Genomic DNA, 15,535 nt, shown 5'->3' on the forward strand with positions numbered 1-15,535 from the left:
AATTTCAAGTTTGATATTTGATTGGGGGTTATTAAGGGATTTAAAATGAGAATGTTATGTCTCATCCTGTAGACACTGAAGAGACACAAGAGTTTATTAAATAGAGGAGACTTGCACTTTAGAAAGATGATTTGGGTAGCAGCATGGAGGATGGACTGCAGTGGGAATGAACTTGAAGAAAAGAGTTGAGGCAACTAACAGGATATTGTAGAAGTCCAAGTATGAAGGATGAGAGTCTCTACCAGGGTGGTAGCAGTGCCAGGGGAAAAAAAGTAGGTATATACAAGAAATGCTATGAAGGTGAATGCAAGCAAGATTTAATAAAAAGGTCAAGAATATCAAAGGAATTAAGGGAAAAAATGCATAGGATGGTACCTTAATCATACCATAACTAAACCTGTACTATAAGTGGCATTAGTACCATTTGGTACTAAGAAAAAAGAGTGGTGGATTAGTGAACTAGGTAAGGTACATAAGGCATGTATCCATGGTAATCTACTCTTTGATAACTCCCCAACCTCCAGCTTCTTGGTTAATAGCTCACTATTTGTGCTGGTCAGGGGAGACAAATGATCCATTTCTGGGACTTACTCTCAGTGGGCTCTTGGGCAGATCCTGGACACGGGGCTCTGAGCCCCAGACAGAGAAAGAGGAAGCACAAATTCGGGCCCTTTAGCAGCTGGGGCTGTGTCAGAAGTCGGGGCCAGCTGTGGGGCAGGGGCTGGGCTGGCAGGGGGGTTTTTGTCCCACTTCCTCACTGAATGTAGCACTGTGGTAACCACCACTACCATCACCTGCCCCACAGTAGTAATCGGCCTCGTCCTCAGCCTGGATGTTGTTGATGGACAAGTAGCGATTGGCCCCAGAGCTGGAGCCCGAGAAGCGGTCGGGGACCCCCTCGCCCTTCTCTACATCTCCATCACTGTAGACATACATGAGGTACCGAGGGGCCTTTCCCGGGATCTGCTGGTGCCAAGTAACTCCATAATCATCGTATTCACTACTGAGGGTGCAGGAGAGTTTGACCGTGGCTCCCAGGGATGCAGACATGGAGGGAGCCTGAGTCAGCACAGGCTGGGAGAAGGAACCTGGAAGCACAGACAGACATTAATGTTCCAGCACAGGGGGGAGGGGGAAGGTGCTGGGAGACCCTCACAGGGGACCCCGGGACAGGGAGGAGGGAGCAGGACAAGCAGGGAAGCCCTGACCTGAGCAGCAGGTGAGCAGGAGGAGGCAGACGAGAGGCCAGGCCATGGTGCAGGGGACCCCGAGAGCTCTGCTCCCCAGAGAGAACCAGCTGGGTCCGGGCTCTGCCAGGCCCCTCTTATCCTCTCCCTGGGAGCCTGGGATGGGGCTGGGAGGGGGCGGGGGCTGGATGCAAATCTGGGCCTTCTGAAGCAGCCCTGGCCCTAAATCTGGGGTCACAGATCCCTTGGGGAAAGCCTGTATTTCATGGGGAAGGGATGCAGCGTCATCAGCCCTCAGCCCAGCTGAGAAGTCACCCATGAATGATCCCAGGGGGTCAGAGCAGCCACAGCCAGCTGGGCTCCTCCTGCCCCCATTGCCCATCCAGAGCTAATCCCACAGTGTCACCTAGTGGCTGCAGGCCACCCCAGCCTTGTAAGCAAACCTCAGGAGCCCCACAGCCAGAAGGAGACCCTTGCTTGCTGCCCCCTGTTCCCCAAGCTAGCATCTGTGCACAGGACAAAGGGGCCGCTCGGCCCCAGAGAGGACAACCTTGGGGGGGGGGGGGACGTGCTTGTTTTTCCCTGACCCTCGGATACTTAGCCAAAGGCTTAGCTCACTCCCACAGACTTGCTTCTGTCCTCTGCTGCATCACTCTTCAATCCCAGATGCCCCCGACCACAGAGAGTGGTTCAGTAAATGCACCATCACGGAAGGAACGGGGAAGAAAATGGAACAAAGTCCTGGGATTTCACAGGGCCTCTGGCCATAGCCAAGTCAGGAGCACGTGTGCCTTCTCTGCACTCGTGCTCTCACATCCGTGACCGAGTCTCTGCTCGGCTCTAGGGGTTGTCACTGGAAGTCATCGGTCATTTTCTTCTGGCTGATCCAACGCTTTTCTTTCTTTTTTTCTGTTTTCTTTTAACAGCTTTTTATTTTTCCAAATACACGCAAAGATAGGTTTTAACATTCATCTTTGCAAAACCTCGTGCTCCCAGTTTTGCTCCCTCTTCCCATCCCCTCCAGTAGACAGCAAGCTCATCTAGGTTAAATATGTGCACTTCTTCTAAACATATTTCTACATTTGTCATGCTGCACAAGAAAAATCAGATTAAAAGGTGAAAGAAAAAAAACGAGAAATAAAAACAAACAAAACTGTAACAAAAGGTGAAAATACTATGTTTTGATCCACATTCAGTGTCCCTAATTCTCTGTATGCCTTTGGCTTTCCATCACAAGTCTATTGGAATCGCTGAGTGTTGCAGAGAGCCAGGTCCGTGGCAATTTGATCCAACACTGTCAGCATCTTTCCCCTTGTTCTTCCAGAGTTTTCCCCAAGGCATCATGTCACTTTATCAGGGGAAATATAAATGTGTATAAATAGGAGGCAGGGACATGGAAGGTCATCCAAGGAGAGGTGTCAGCAGTCTGCGGGAATGAGGAAAGGCCCACGTAGCAGGTGAGCTGGAGGAAACCAGGCGTTCCAGGAGCCTCGAGGAGGAAAGCGCAGATGCTGGATGCAGAGGATGGCCTGGGCAGGGGCCAGGAGGGGAGGGATGGAAGGTCTTTTACGAGGAACATGGTTAGCTTGTGGGGTGAGAGGGGGTGATATGCCAGGAACCTGAAGTGGCAACGGGAGCCTGAGGGAAGGGCTCTAAATGTTAAAGGGCCGGCTGACTCCGGTTCTAGGAAGTTTAGTCCCTGAAGCTGGGAGAGACTTGGTCACACAGCCCTGCCCAGAGTGCATCCCACAAGTCAGGTTTAATGGGGAATGTGCCTCCTAAGTGCAGGGAGGCTCCCTTCCCGGTGCAGGCCAGACCAGGTGGTTACCTACGTCCCATTCAGTTCTGAAATTCTATGGTTCAAAATACGGTCCCCAGTAAATGTCTCACAGACCCTTCCATGTGGATGTATGTAATGCATGTGTGCTAGGAAATAATGTTATTATAGTGTACGTATTTGTATTCATATAAAGCAGGCAGGTAAGAATCTTCAAAGGGCTAGACCAAAGACTAAATAAAGAATTGCAAAAAAGTTGAATTTAACTTTGGGCTCTGATTCCTTGAGTCTCAGTTGGAAATAAAACATAACAATCTCATGCTCCCGCATGAGGAAGCAAGTGCAGAAGGAAGCCCCAACACTGGAATCGGCAGCAGCAGTCCAGAACCACACCTGGGGTTCTAGAGAACCTGGAGAAACATCACCCCCTCCCAGCTCCAGAAACTCCACAGCTATGCTGCTGCTGTTTGATAAACTGCCTGCCCCCAAACACCCATATGCACCTTGGGAGTGAGTCACCTTTGATTTCTCTCATGTGCCCAATAACAAGATATTTAGCAAGATTTTTGCCAAGAAATGCTGGGGAAGAAGGACAAAATGATCTTATAATCTTCAGCTCCCTGAACTCTTTGATTCAAAAAGGTCTTTGCCAAAAACAAAACAAAAACCCTAAATAAGATTTAAATGATATTTCTGACCATGATGTAAAATGCTCAATGGCTTCCGATTCTTTCTTCTCCCTCTCTGTCTCTGTCTCTGTCTCTGTCTCTGTCTCTAAGCTTCTGACTGAGCAATTCAGTTCAATTCTTTAAGCTATTGGGTCTCATAACTAAATGTGGAGGTCATGAATTTATGATTCGTTGTCAGTAAATGTTTAACTTCATACCTATTTTATATTTCTATATGCCTGGGATCATGTAATTTCTCAGGCAAAAAGGTGTTGCGAGTGGAAAAGGTGTAAGAAGTTCTCAGATGACCTTTAAGATACTCATTTTTCTCTATATTTCCACGCCATGCTTACCTCCTGAAATTTTTCTCCTGACTGACTCCTCCACAGTGTAGTGGAAATTCCTGTGGCCTTGGAGTAAGAGAAATCCCGAGTTGAAATCCTGCCTCAGATCCTATTAGCATGGGAGGAGTTATGGACAAATTCATTCACAAAATCTCCGAATCCTTTGTCTTGAACTGTAAAATGGGATCACTACTTCTAGTACTTCCTCCCAAGGTTTTTTTTTTTTTTTTATTATAGCTTTTTATTTACAAGTTATATGCATGGGTAATTTTACAGCATTGACAATTGCCAAACCTTTTGTTCCAATTTTTCCCCTTCCTTCCCTCCATCCCCTCCCCCCGCAATGGCAGGTTGACCAATACATGTTAAGTATGATAAAGTATAAATTAAACACAATATAAGCATACATGTTCTAACAGTTATTTTGCTGTACAAAAAGAATCGGAGTTTGAAATAGTGTACCTGTGAAGGAAATAAAAAATGCAGGCGGACAAAAATAGCGGGATTGGGAATTCTATGTAATGGTTCATAGTCGTCTCCCAGAGTTCTTTCGCTGGGTGTAGCTGGTTCAATTCATTACTGCTCTATTGGAGCTGATTTGGTTCATCTCATTGCTGAAGATGGCCACGTCCATCAGAATTGATCACCATATAGTATTGTAGTTGAAGTATATAATGATCTGCTGGTCCTGCTCATTTCACTCAACACTCCCAAGGTTATTGCAAGAATCAAAGATCATATCAAGCTCTAGGGATCGGCCCCTGTTCTCTTCTGGCCACTCCAGCTCCTTCAGCATCTTTCCTCAGGTTCTCCCAGAGTTTCCCCAAAGACAGGATGTCCTCGGCCCCAGCAGAGAGTTCGTGTCCCCAGTTCCCTCAGGCCTGGCAGGTGACGGGGCCGCAAGGAGACTGGGGACACAAGTGCAAGCAGGGAGACTCCCCGGGACAGACCCCCCCCCAAAGAAACCTGTATCCTCCCCCTTGGCCAGAGAAGCACAGACAAGGAATGATGGACACACGTGGGCAGTGCTTAGTATGGGGACTCCATGCTGAGGGCGGGGACCCCAATGAGCAGCGCAGACAGCCTCAACCTCAAGGGGCTCCCATTCTCCTGGACGTTTCCGCTGCAGGACACATGGAATGCTCTGGCCGGCCTGAGAAAGCAGCAGCTTTTTGCCTCCCTCTATGTCTGTCTCTGTCTCAGTGTTTGTCTCTCTCTGTCTCTGTCTCTCTGACTCTCCCTGTTTCCCATCACCACTTAGAGTGACAAAATCCTGTCACTTACGGGTCAGAACTCTCCCCCAGAGCCGCGTTCTTTGGGACCAGTCCCCCCTTTCCCAGTTTTCCGAAGCTGTGACTGTAGCACCTGCAGGAGCTGCTCAGGCTGTGTTACTTTTTGACCTTAGGCTGGGAACAGGTTTGGGTTCAAAGCTCTGGCCCATTGTCCCTTAGGACCTGAGGGAGGAGAGTGGTTGGGGTTGTGATTGTGGCCCCCATAGTAACTCCCATGATTCCTCCGAGGACTTTGGTTGCTCCAACCAGACGGCCTCATCTGAGCTGCGGGGGGCATTTGGCTGACAGCTGCTGAGGACGGCTGTCCGTCCTCCATGAGAGCTCCTCTCCTAGGGGAGACCTGGGATGAGTGACCTAGAACCAGGTCCTCCACTGCCCGATGCGGCTGTCTGACTTTTGGGGGCGCTGCTGAGCACTGGTTGCTGGTGGTGCTGAGGAAGATGGGACATTTCTCCCAAGGATTTCTTCCCAGGGATGGCAGTCAGGCTTTGGCTGGCAGGAAGTCTGGAGGCTCATGAAGCCAGAGAAGAGGAAACGAAAGCAACCATTAGCTGCTCTTTTGCTCAACTCTGCCAGTACATGTGACAATGTGACAGAAATGGATGAAATGGAAATTACCAAAATACCCGTTGTCCACGTTAACAGAAGATGAAATAAAAGACTTAAGTAGCCCCATCTTAGGACAAGAAATGGAACAAGTGAGCTCCCCAAGAAAAATGTTCCGGGGCTTGATGTATTACAAGGGAATTCCGCCAAACATTGAAGAACAATTAATTCCAAATAAATTGTATTTGAAAAATATGTGAGTCTACCCAATTCCTTTTATGACACAACTAAGATGCTGATCCCTAAGCCGGGACAAGCCAAAATAGAGAAAAGTAAATGACAGACCCTTTTCCCAAAGAATACCGATGCAAAAACTTTAAATAAACTATTAATAGAGAGATTATGAGAATTTATCACCAGGATAATATGCTAGGAGCAGGTGAGATCTATAATACCAGGAAAATAGGGATTTTGTCAATATTAGGAAAACTGTCAGTATATTCAACTAAATTACAAAACTTAGAAAAATCATATGATTATCTCAATTGATGCAGCAAAATCTAGCGACCAAATAGAATACTCATTTTTGTTAAAAACATTAGAGAGCCTAGGAATAAATGGGGGTTTCCTTTAAAATGTTAAGGACTATCTCTCTACAACCATCAGCAAGCATTAATGATGCTTAGTCATACGAAAATGGTGTAAATATTAAATAGAGAAATGCAAAGTAGAACAGCTCCAAGGAACCCTTCACACCTATCAGATTGGCGAATATTACAGAAAATAAAAATGACAAGTATGGGAGAGGGTATGGGAAATCTGGAACACTAATGTACTTTTGGAAGAAATGTGAAATGGTTGCACAATTCTAGAAAGTCATTTGGAACTCTGTCCAAAGGGTATGCATACCCAATGACCCAAAAATACCAGTGGCTAGGTCTATATCTCAAAGAGATTTTCAAAGGGGAAAACTATATGTGTACAAAAAAAAATTTATAGCAATTCTTTTTGTGGTGGCAAAGAGTTGGAAATTGAGATGTTACCAATTCAAGAATAGTTGGACAAGCTGTGGCATATGATTGCAGTGGAATACTATTGTACAATAAGAAATGGTGAGCATGTGGATTTCAGAAAAAACATGGAAACCATATTATACAAACTGATCAAAAGTGAATTGAGCAGACTAATTTTGTACAAAGTAATAGCAGTGTTACAGTGGTCAACACTGAATGACTTAGCTATTCACAGCAGTGTGGTGATCCAAGAAAATCCCAAAGGTCGCATGATGAAACATTCTATCTCCAGAGAAAGAACTCATGGAGTCTTAATGCAGGTCAAAGAAGAGTCTTTTTAAGCTTTTTTCCTTTTATGAGAAATTTGGTCTGTGTTTCCTTTCACTACATGGTTAATATAGAAATATGTTTTATGTGATTTCATATATTTGGCCTGGAAGAATTTGCTTTCCATTTCAGGGAATAGGGAAGAAAAAGAGAAATGGAAGGAATTTGGAACTCAAACATTTATTTAATGAATGTGAAAATTTGTTTTTACATGGAATTGGGAAAACATTAAAAATTATTGGAAAAAAAAGAAGAAACCTAAGAACTCTTCATAAAAAGCAAAGTTAAATAGTATTGGTATATAATGAGAGTTCCCTTGTCTTCAGTCTATTTGTTATGCCTTCATGGTTTGCCATCTTTGGACATGAGGACTATCTGCATGGAAACCTTTCTAGCAAGAAAAAATGGCTGTGTTTTGTTTTGTTCCAAAGGACCTTGCCATCTTGGCACTGTAACATAAAGAGATCCAATGCCCTTTTGTCCTCTCTGATAAATCAATGATCATGACAGCTCATACAATGAGTCTGGTGAACCCCTTCAATTTCTGAGATTCAGAGGAACAGTTGCATCCCATTAGTTCTGGTTGGTAACCCAATCTGGGGTCTCTCCAGAGCCCAGGAACTGGCATTTCTGGCTTCCTGGGAGGTAATCACAGCTACAAAAGCTGTCTTCAGCCACACTTACTCCTCATCCTGTATTTTACCTTCAACAACTTTCCTTTGTCATTCTCAGTTCTCCCCACATTCCCCACCTTTTATGGAAAATGAGTTGAAGTTTGAAGCTGCTATTAATATTATTATTATTTTGATTGTTACCTTGTTCTCTTCTTCTATGTTAGTGTTCACAGAGAATCCATTTGAGGAAAAATTTCTATCTTATTATTCTTTTACAATTTCTTTCTGTGGGAGAAACACAATTACTTCTTTTAATTTGATTTTATACAGGAGATGAGGATATCTCCTCATCTGATATAAATTCCAGGGAATGTTACTGAAAAAAATCCAGGAGGCCACAGGATGACTGGGATGTCAAGTAACTAATCCAATCTCCACACTTAATTTTTTTATGGTGGTTTCTCTTTTTTGACATATGGTATTTCTTTTATAAAAGGTGAAAAAATTCCAGCACAACTTATCAGTACCTTATGACTGTCTGAGAACATGTGCATTAAATGATACCTCCAAGAAGGGATGAACTAGGATTGTCTTCCCATATCTCTTTATTCATGTCCCACTTGACCCCCATCATTTGGCTATATTTGCTTTTGATTCTTTATTTCTGTTCTTTTCATTTACATTTTTGGCCATTATTGTGCATATTGTTTTTGTGGCTCTGATGACTTTACTTTGCATCAGATCATATAGGACTTTCCATAATGTTTTATTCATCACACACCTCATTTCTTCCAGTGTTCTGTTCCATTAATATACTACGATTGGTTTGGCCATTTTTTTGTTACTCTTTATCAACTTTATTTCAAATACTTAACAAAAATTTAACACTTACAAGTGGGGAACCTCAATATTCCCCTCTCAAAACTAGATAAATATAATCACAAAATAAACAAGAAGGAAGTTAAGAAAGTGATTAGAATTTTAGGAAAGTTAGATATGATAGACTTCTGGAGAAATTGAATGGAGAGAGAAAGAAATATACCTTTTTCTCAGCAGTACCTGCCACCGACACAAAAACTGACCACATATAAGGGCACAAAACCTCACACTCCAATGCAGAAAGGCAGAAATATTAAATGTATCATTTCCAGATCATGGTGCCATAAGTATTACATGAAATACAGGAAAGATACATTAAAAACTATTTGGAAACTAATCAGTATAATTCTAAAGTATAAGTAGGTCAAACAACAAATCAGAGAAACTGTCATTTTATCCAAAAAAACAGCAATTAAAAAATATGCCAAAATTTATGGGATACAGCCAAAGCAGTCCTTATTTCTTTAAATCCTTAAATGAATAAAATAAGGAAAGAGGAGATCAGTGTATTAGGCAGTTAATTTTAGAAATCTAGAAAAATAACAAATTTTAAAACTCCAATTGAATGCTAACTTTAAAATTCTGAATACCAAAGAAGAGATTAATAAAGAGATTAATAAAGTTAAAAGTAAGAAAATTATTGGACTAAGAAATAAAAGTAAGATTTGATTTTATGATAAAAAGACAACAGAATAGATAAAACTTTGGTTTATTTGATTAGATAAAGAAAAAAGAAAACCAAATTACCAGGATCAAAAATGGAAAATGAATTACTGCCAATAAACAGGAAATGAAAGCAACAATTAGTAACTATTTTGTTCAACTGTGCCAGAATATCTGACAACATAATTGAAATGACTGGAATGGAAATTACAAAAATATCAATTGTCAAATTAACAGAAAAGGAAGCAAAATACTTAAATAAACCCAGTTTAGGAAAAGAAATTGAACAAGTCAACAGTGAACTCCCTAAGCAAAATTTTCCAGGGCTAGATATGTTACAAGTGAATTCCACTAAACATTTGAAGAATTAATTCCAAATACTCTATTTGAAAACTATGTGAACGAGTCTACCAAATTCCTTTTTTGACACAACTCTGATGCTGATTCCTAAACCGGAGTTCTTCGGGCGTCCCAAGGACCCCAAGGGATGAAGGAGAAGCATGTTCTAAGTCTGGAGAGGGAGAGAGGTCAGGAGAAAGCAGCCACCAGAACTGTGGGCTCTGGTAACTGTCCTCGGAGGAGGGTGCTGGCAGAGGGACAGCCTGGCAGTGGGCCCAGCTCCCCCTCCAGGATCACTGTGGAAGAAGAAAGGGACAGGGCAGCCAGAGCTGCCTGGGGAGGCCAGGGAAGCTTCAGCTTTGTGGGGGAGTCCGGGCTCAGTGGAAGAACAGCTGGGGAGGAGGCAAAGTAGAGAGAGCAACAAGGCTGGAGAGCTGACAGAGGGATTGCCCGACAGCCGCCAGGCTCGGAGCCCTTACACAGGCTGTGCCCTATGGCCGGTGTGCTCCGCCTGTCCCCTCGGCTTCAGTCCCTCCCCAAGGCTCCCTGTCCGAGGAGCCTTTCCCCCCTCCCCACACAGACTCCCTCCACGTGGTCCTATCAGGGATCTGCACATTTCATTCTGTCTCCTCTGCCCTTAGGTTGTAAGCTCTTGGAAATCTGGGATGGTCATTTCCCTTTCTTTGTATCCTCAGAGCTTTGTATCTGATGGGGAGCAGGTATGTCAGGAATGCTGGGTGCCCGCTGCCGGCCCGGTGCCATGAGACCCTGCGGTGTCTCCGGAATGGGCTGTCGTGGCCACCCTGGCCCTCCATACGGCCCCTCCCCGACGACCACCAGAGGGTGCCCCTGATTCTCCCTGACCCTCAGCCTTTTGGGGGAGTTTCTCCAGGGTCTGTTCATCACTGTTGCACAGATGGGTGGTGGTTGTGCTTTGTTCTCCAGGAGGACCAACGTGACATCCAACTGTGGCTGACCAGACAATGCCAGGGGTCACAGCTCAGACACACACGTCCCTCTGAACATCTGGGGGCATTCTCTGACTTTGCACATCTGGCCTTTCTTCTGAGCCAGTTCGGGTCTGCTTTGCCCACGGAGCGTGGCACCTTCTCTGAGGAGGGCACGCCAGGCGGGGAGGTCCCGGGCCAGGCTCTCCCATGTCATACAATCGATTGTAACATTCTTCAGAGAGACCTTGGGAGTGTCCTTGCATTGCTGTTTCTGACCACTTGGTGAGTGACATCACTTCCATAAAAGCCAGTTTTGAGGAACACATGCCCTTGGGCTGATGATTCCCAGGACTTGGAGCCACTGTTTGTGTTATTTGGAGCCACACGGAACCATCACCTTGTGGTGTTCCAGGGGAAGTTCCCTGTCAGGGGGACTGGTGGACTTAGCGATCGTAACAACATGAAAATAGAGCTTGATGTATTTTACCGTCTCATTTTATCCTCAAAACAGCAACAGGAGGTAGGGGCTGTTATACCTGTTTAACAGACAAGAAAGGCGGATTTGTCAAGATTGAAACCATCATAATTGTCTGAGGGCAGATTGGAACTCAGCTCTTCATGCTCCCAGCGCCAGCCTTCTCTCTGGAACACCAGTAGAGGGCACTGTTCCCTGAGGGGACTTTTGAGTTGAGCTGGAGGCCTAAACCTTTGGCACTGACAATGGCTTGTGTGGGGCGAGAGCCTCGAATGCCAGGGCGGTATCACCCAGAGCGGGGGGTTGTAGCCTCTGCCTGGCTGGCAGAGCTGGACAAGAGCTGCCCTCATTATCAGCATGGGGGGCAGAGTTTCAGGGTCCAGGCTGCCCTCAGCAGATCCTGGTCACGGCCCCTTGGGGAGGGGGCGCTGGCTAACAGCAGGGAGCAGCCCTCGGGCAGGGATGGTCAGCAGCCGGCCCCGTCCTCGGGGTTCCCGCCTCCTTTCTAGTGGCTTTGCTTCCCCTCCATGTGTCCGAGGTCAGTGGCTCGTGGGCCCTGGCAAGTGTCCGGGGGTCACCTTAGGCCCACAAGTCTGCTCTCGGGGAGAGCTGCGAGGGCTGAAAGGATGAGAAATCCCAGGACTGGATTATCCAAACCCAGGCCCGAGACTTACAGCACGACCTGCTCTAGAACCAGCCCCGGAACTACATGTAACTGACCCTCAGGATGTTTGAGAGCAGCTGGTCTGGAGAACGAGAAGGAAACTTCCCTGTGTGATGCTGGCCAGTCTCCAGGAGGACCACGGTCAGCTGCCTGGGGACCCCCAGAACCGGCCACTGTGGGGGTGGATGATCCCGGAGTCATGGAGGGTCATCCCCCCTGCCCGAGCCTTATGGAAGGACTCGGACTTTGCTAGGTCTTCTGGTAGGATGCCTTCTTGTGCTGAGATGTTTCATAGGGACAGTCTGGCTCCTGGTCGGAGTCAGAGTCATGGAGAGGATGCCCTGTCTGGGACCCTTCCCAACAGGAACTCGCCTGGCCACCCGGGCTCCCCTAGCTGCTGTTTCTAGAGCCGGGGCTCCCCCAGATGTTGATTCTAGAGCCGGGGCTCCCCCAGCCGCTGATTCTAGAGTTGGGGCTGTAATGCCAGAGAAACTGAGGCAGGAGAGAGATTAGAGAGTTTTTAATATTTTATTAATGGGAGAGTAAGATTGACTGGACAGGACTCTCGTCTCAAATTATCCAGTCAGACAGAGATAAAGATATACTGGGACCAAGGAATTCATGTTGGTCCCAGGTCTGGAGGAGACTGTCATCTCAAAGAATCCAGCGTCCAGCATCCACCGCCAGCCGCCATTCTCCAGCAATGAATGGAGAATCTCTAACCTTTATATGCCTTTTGGAGACAAAGAAGAGGGAAAGAGTAGGAAAGAGCGGGAAGCCCAGCTGGAAAAGGCTGTGAATCAAAGAGGAACCCAGAGACAGGATGTCTGAATACCCAGAGATAAAGATGTTAGTGAAACACCTTGGAATGTTTTAGAGGGATGTTGTAAATGCTCAAGGACGGAAGATAATCAGGAGGTCTACTCTCTTCTTTATCTTGCTTGGGCTAACAATTCATAACCTTAGACTAATTGGTCCTCAGCCTTCATGGACCAGAGGGAGATTTACAGCTTAGGGGAGTAATTAGGGAGGCTGAGACAAGGGAAACTTGTACAAGGAAACTGAGTCAGGACAGTTAAAGAGAACTGTGGCATAACAGGGCTCCCTGCTCTGCTGACAATTTCTAGAATTCTCCCGACCTCTCTGGGCTCCCTTTATAAGGTTTTGCCTCTTCTTGGAGCTTTTTTTATTAAGTCTCTTTGTAGAATTATGTGGGCGTGTCACTTGGTAGGAGCCAATGGGAACCTCAAAGAGCCTTCACTCTACAAAGGCCTGGCCTTGGCAGCCTCAGGGAGCCAGGGCCCCTCAGCCCCCTCCACCACCACAGCCCGAAGGCTCAGCTAAATCCCTGCCCTGGAGTCAGTGCCCTGGGAAGTAGCTTGGGAAGGAGCAAAGTGCTGGTCAGGGGAGACAAATGATCCATTTCTGGGACTTACTCTCAGTGTGCTCTTGGGCAAGTCCTGGACACGGGGCTCTGAGCCCCAAACAGAGAAACAGGAAGCACAACCTCAGGGCCCTTTAGCAGCTGGGGCTGTATCAGAAGGCAGCTGTTGGGCAGGGGCTGTGCTGGCAGGGAGGTTTTTGTCCCACTTCCCCACTGAATGTAGCACTGTGGTAAGCACCACTACCATAAGGTGCTGCGCAGTAGTAATCGGCTTCATCCTCAGGCCGGATGTCGCTGATGGACAAGTAGCGATTGGCCCCAGAACTGGAGCCCGAGAAGCGGTCGGGGACCCCCTCGCCCTTGCCTCCAGCTCCACCAGTACCAACATACATGAGGTACCGAGGGGCCTTTCCCGGGCTCTGCTGGTGCCAAGCAATATAGTAGTTGCTGTGCTGACTGCTGAGGGTGCAGGAGAGTTTGACCGTGGCTCCCAGGGACGCAGACATGGAGGGAGACTGAGTCAGCACAGGCTGGGAGAAGGAACCTGGAAACACAGACAGACATTAATGTCCCAGCACAAGAGGGAGGGGGGAGGTGCTGGGGAGACCCTCACAGGAGACCCCGGGACAGGGGGGAGGGAGCAGGACAAGCAGGGTCAGCCCTGACCTGAGCAGCAGGTGAGCAGGAGGAGGCAGACGAGAGGCCAGGCCATGGTGCAGGGGACCCCGAGAGCTCTGCTCCCCAAAGAGAGCCACCTGGGTCCGGGCTCTGCCAGGCCCCTCTTATCCTCTCCCTGGAAGCCTGGGATGGGGCTGGGGGTGGGTGGGGTCTGGATGCAAATTTGGTTTTTTAAACCACACCCTGAGTCCTAAATGTGGGGTCCCAGGTCCCACGGGGAAGGCGCATCTCCCAGGGGGAGGGGATGGAGCAGTGAAAGCCCTTGCCCAGCCCAGCTGAGATGTCGCTCGTGAGGGATCCCGGGGGATCAGAGCAGCCACAGACACAGGCAGCTGGGCTCATCCCCCCTGAGACCCCCAGGCGCCTCCTGCCCCCTTTGCCTGCCCAGAGACAGTCCCACAGTGTCCCCTAGTGGCTACAGGCCCTCGAGTCACCCACAGCCCTGTCCCGCCCTTTTCAGCAAAGCTCAGGGGCCTCAGAGCAAGAAGATTCTTGGTAATGGTCACCAGTTCCACAAGGGGGGGTCTGTGCAGCGGACAATGGGATGATAACATTGTGTGTGTGTTATGTGTGAATCTGTGTTTGGGAAGTGTGTGTGTGTGTCTCAGTGTGTGTATGAGTGTGTGTGTGTATGTGTGTGTGTATGAGTGTGTGTGTGTCTGTGTGTGTATGTTTGTGTATGTGTATGTGTGTGTATGTGCGTGTGTGTGCGTGTATGTGTGTGTCTGCGTGTGTATGTGCGTGTGTGTATGTGTGTGTATGTGTGTGTGTGCGTGTATGTGTGTGTCTGTGTGTGTCTGTGTGTGTGTATGTGTGTGTATGTGCGTGTGTGTGTATGTGTGTGTCTGTGTGTATGTGTGTATGTTTGTGTGTGTCTCTGTGTGTGTATGAGTGTGTGTGTGTCTGTGTGTGTATGTTTGTGTATGTGTATGTGTGTGTATGTGCGTGTGTGTGCGTGTATGTGTGTGTCTGTGTGTGTCTGTGTGTGTGTGTGCGTGTGTGTGTGTGCGTGTATGTGTGTGTCTGTGTGTGTCTGTGTGTGTATGTGTGTGTGTATGTGTGTGTGTGAGTGTGTGTGTGTATGTGTGTGAGAGTGTGTGTGTGTATGTGTGTGTCTGTGTGTGTGTGAGTGTGTGTGTGTCTGTGTGTGTATATGTGTGTGTGTATGTGTGTGTGTGAGTGTGTGTGTATGTGTGTGAGAGTGTGTGTGTGTGTATGTGTGTATGTGTGTGTGTGAGTGTGTGTGTATGTGTGTGAGAGTGTGTGTATGTGTGTATGTGTGTATGTGTGTGTGTATGTGTGTGTGTATGTGTGTGTGTTTGTGTGTGTGTGCGTGTATGTGTGTGTCTGTGTGTGTCTGTGTGTGTCTGTGTGTGTGTATGTGTGTGTCTGTGTGTGTGTGTGTGTGTGTGTATGTGTGTATATGTGTGTGTATGTGTGTGTGTGAGTGTGTGTGTGTATGTGTGTGAGAGTGTGTGTGTGTATGTGTGTATGTGTGTGTGTGAGTGTGTGTGTATGTGTGTGTGAGTGTGTGTATGTGTGTGAGAGTGTGTGTATGTGTGTATGTGTGTATGTGTGTGTGTTTGTGTGTGTGAGTGTGTGTGTGTGTATGTATGTGTGTGTGTGTATGTGTGTGTGTTTGTGTGTGTGAGTGTGTGTGTGTATGTGTGTGTATGTATGTGTGTGTATGTGTGTGTGAGTGTGTTTGTGTGTGTGAGTGTGTGTGTGTATGTGT

At 47.0% G+C, this 15,535-nt stretch overlaps 1 protein-coding gene and 2 gene segments (V, D, J or C); all 3 read right to left on the reverse strand.

Annotated features, from left to right (window-relative positions):
* Nucleotides 1-1,809, reverse strand: LOC127545818 (T-cell surface glycoprotein CD8 alpha chain-like). Its single transcript, XM_051973324.1, has 2 exons — nt 1,209-1,809; nt 1-1,088 (listed from the first exon to the last, which is right to left on the reverse strand). Exons 1-2 carry the CDS (start codon nt 1,567-1,569, stop codon nt 691-693), a joined length of 759 nt encoding a protein of 252 aa, XP_051829284.1. The 5' UTR covers nt 1,570-1,809; the 3' UTR covers nt 1-690.
* A 10,438-nt stretch (nt 1,810-12,247) lies between these two features.
* LOC127545830 (immunoglobulin lambda variable 4-69-like) lies at nt 12,248-13,874 on the reverse strand. The segment is given in 2 exon segments: nt 12,248-13,666; nt 13,789-13,874. Coding segments are annotated over 2 exon segments (438 nt in total).
* LOC127545825 (immunoglobulin lambda variable 4-69-like) overlaps nt 12,248-15,535 on the reverse strand; it is a 42,083-nt gene continuing 38,795 nt past the window's right edge. Inside the window, exon 3 of the V gene segment in view lies at nt 12,248-12,600.

This window comes from Antechinus flavipes, chromosome 1 (assembly GCF_016432865.1).
Source record: "Antechinus flavipes isolate AdamAnt ecotype Samford, QLD, Australia chromosome 1, AdamAnt_v2, whole genome shotgun sequence".
Lineage (NCBI taxonomy): Eukaryota > Metazoa > Chordata > Mammalia > Dasyuromorphia > Dasyuridae > Antechinus > Antechinus flavipes.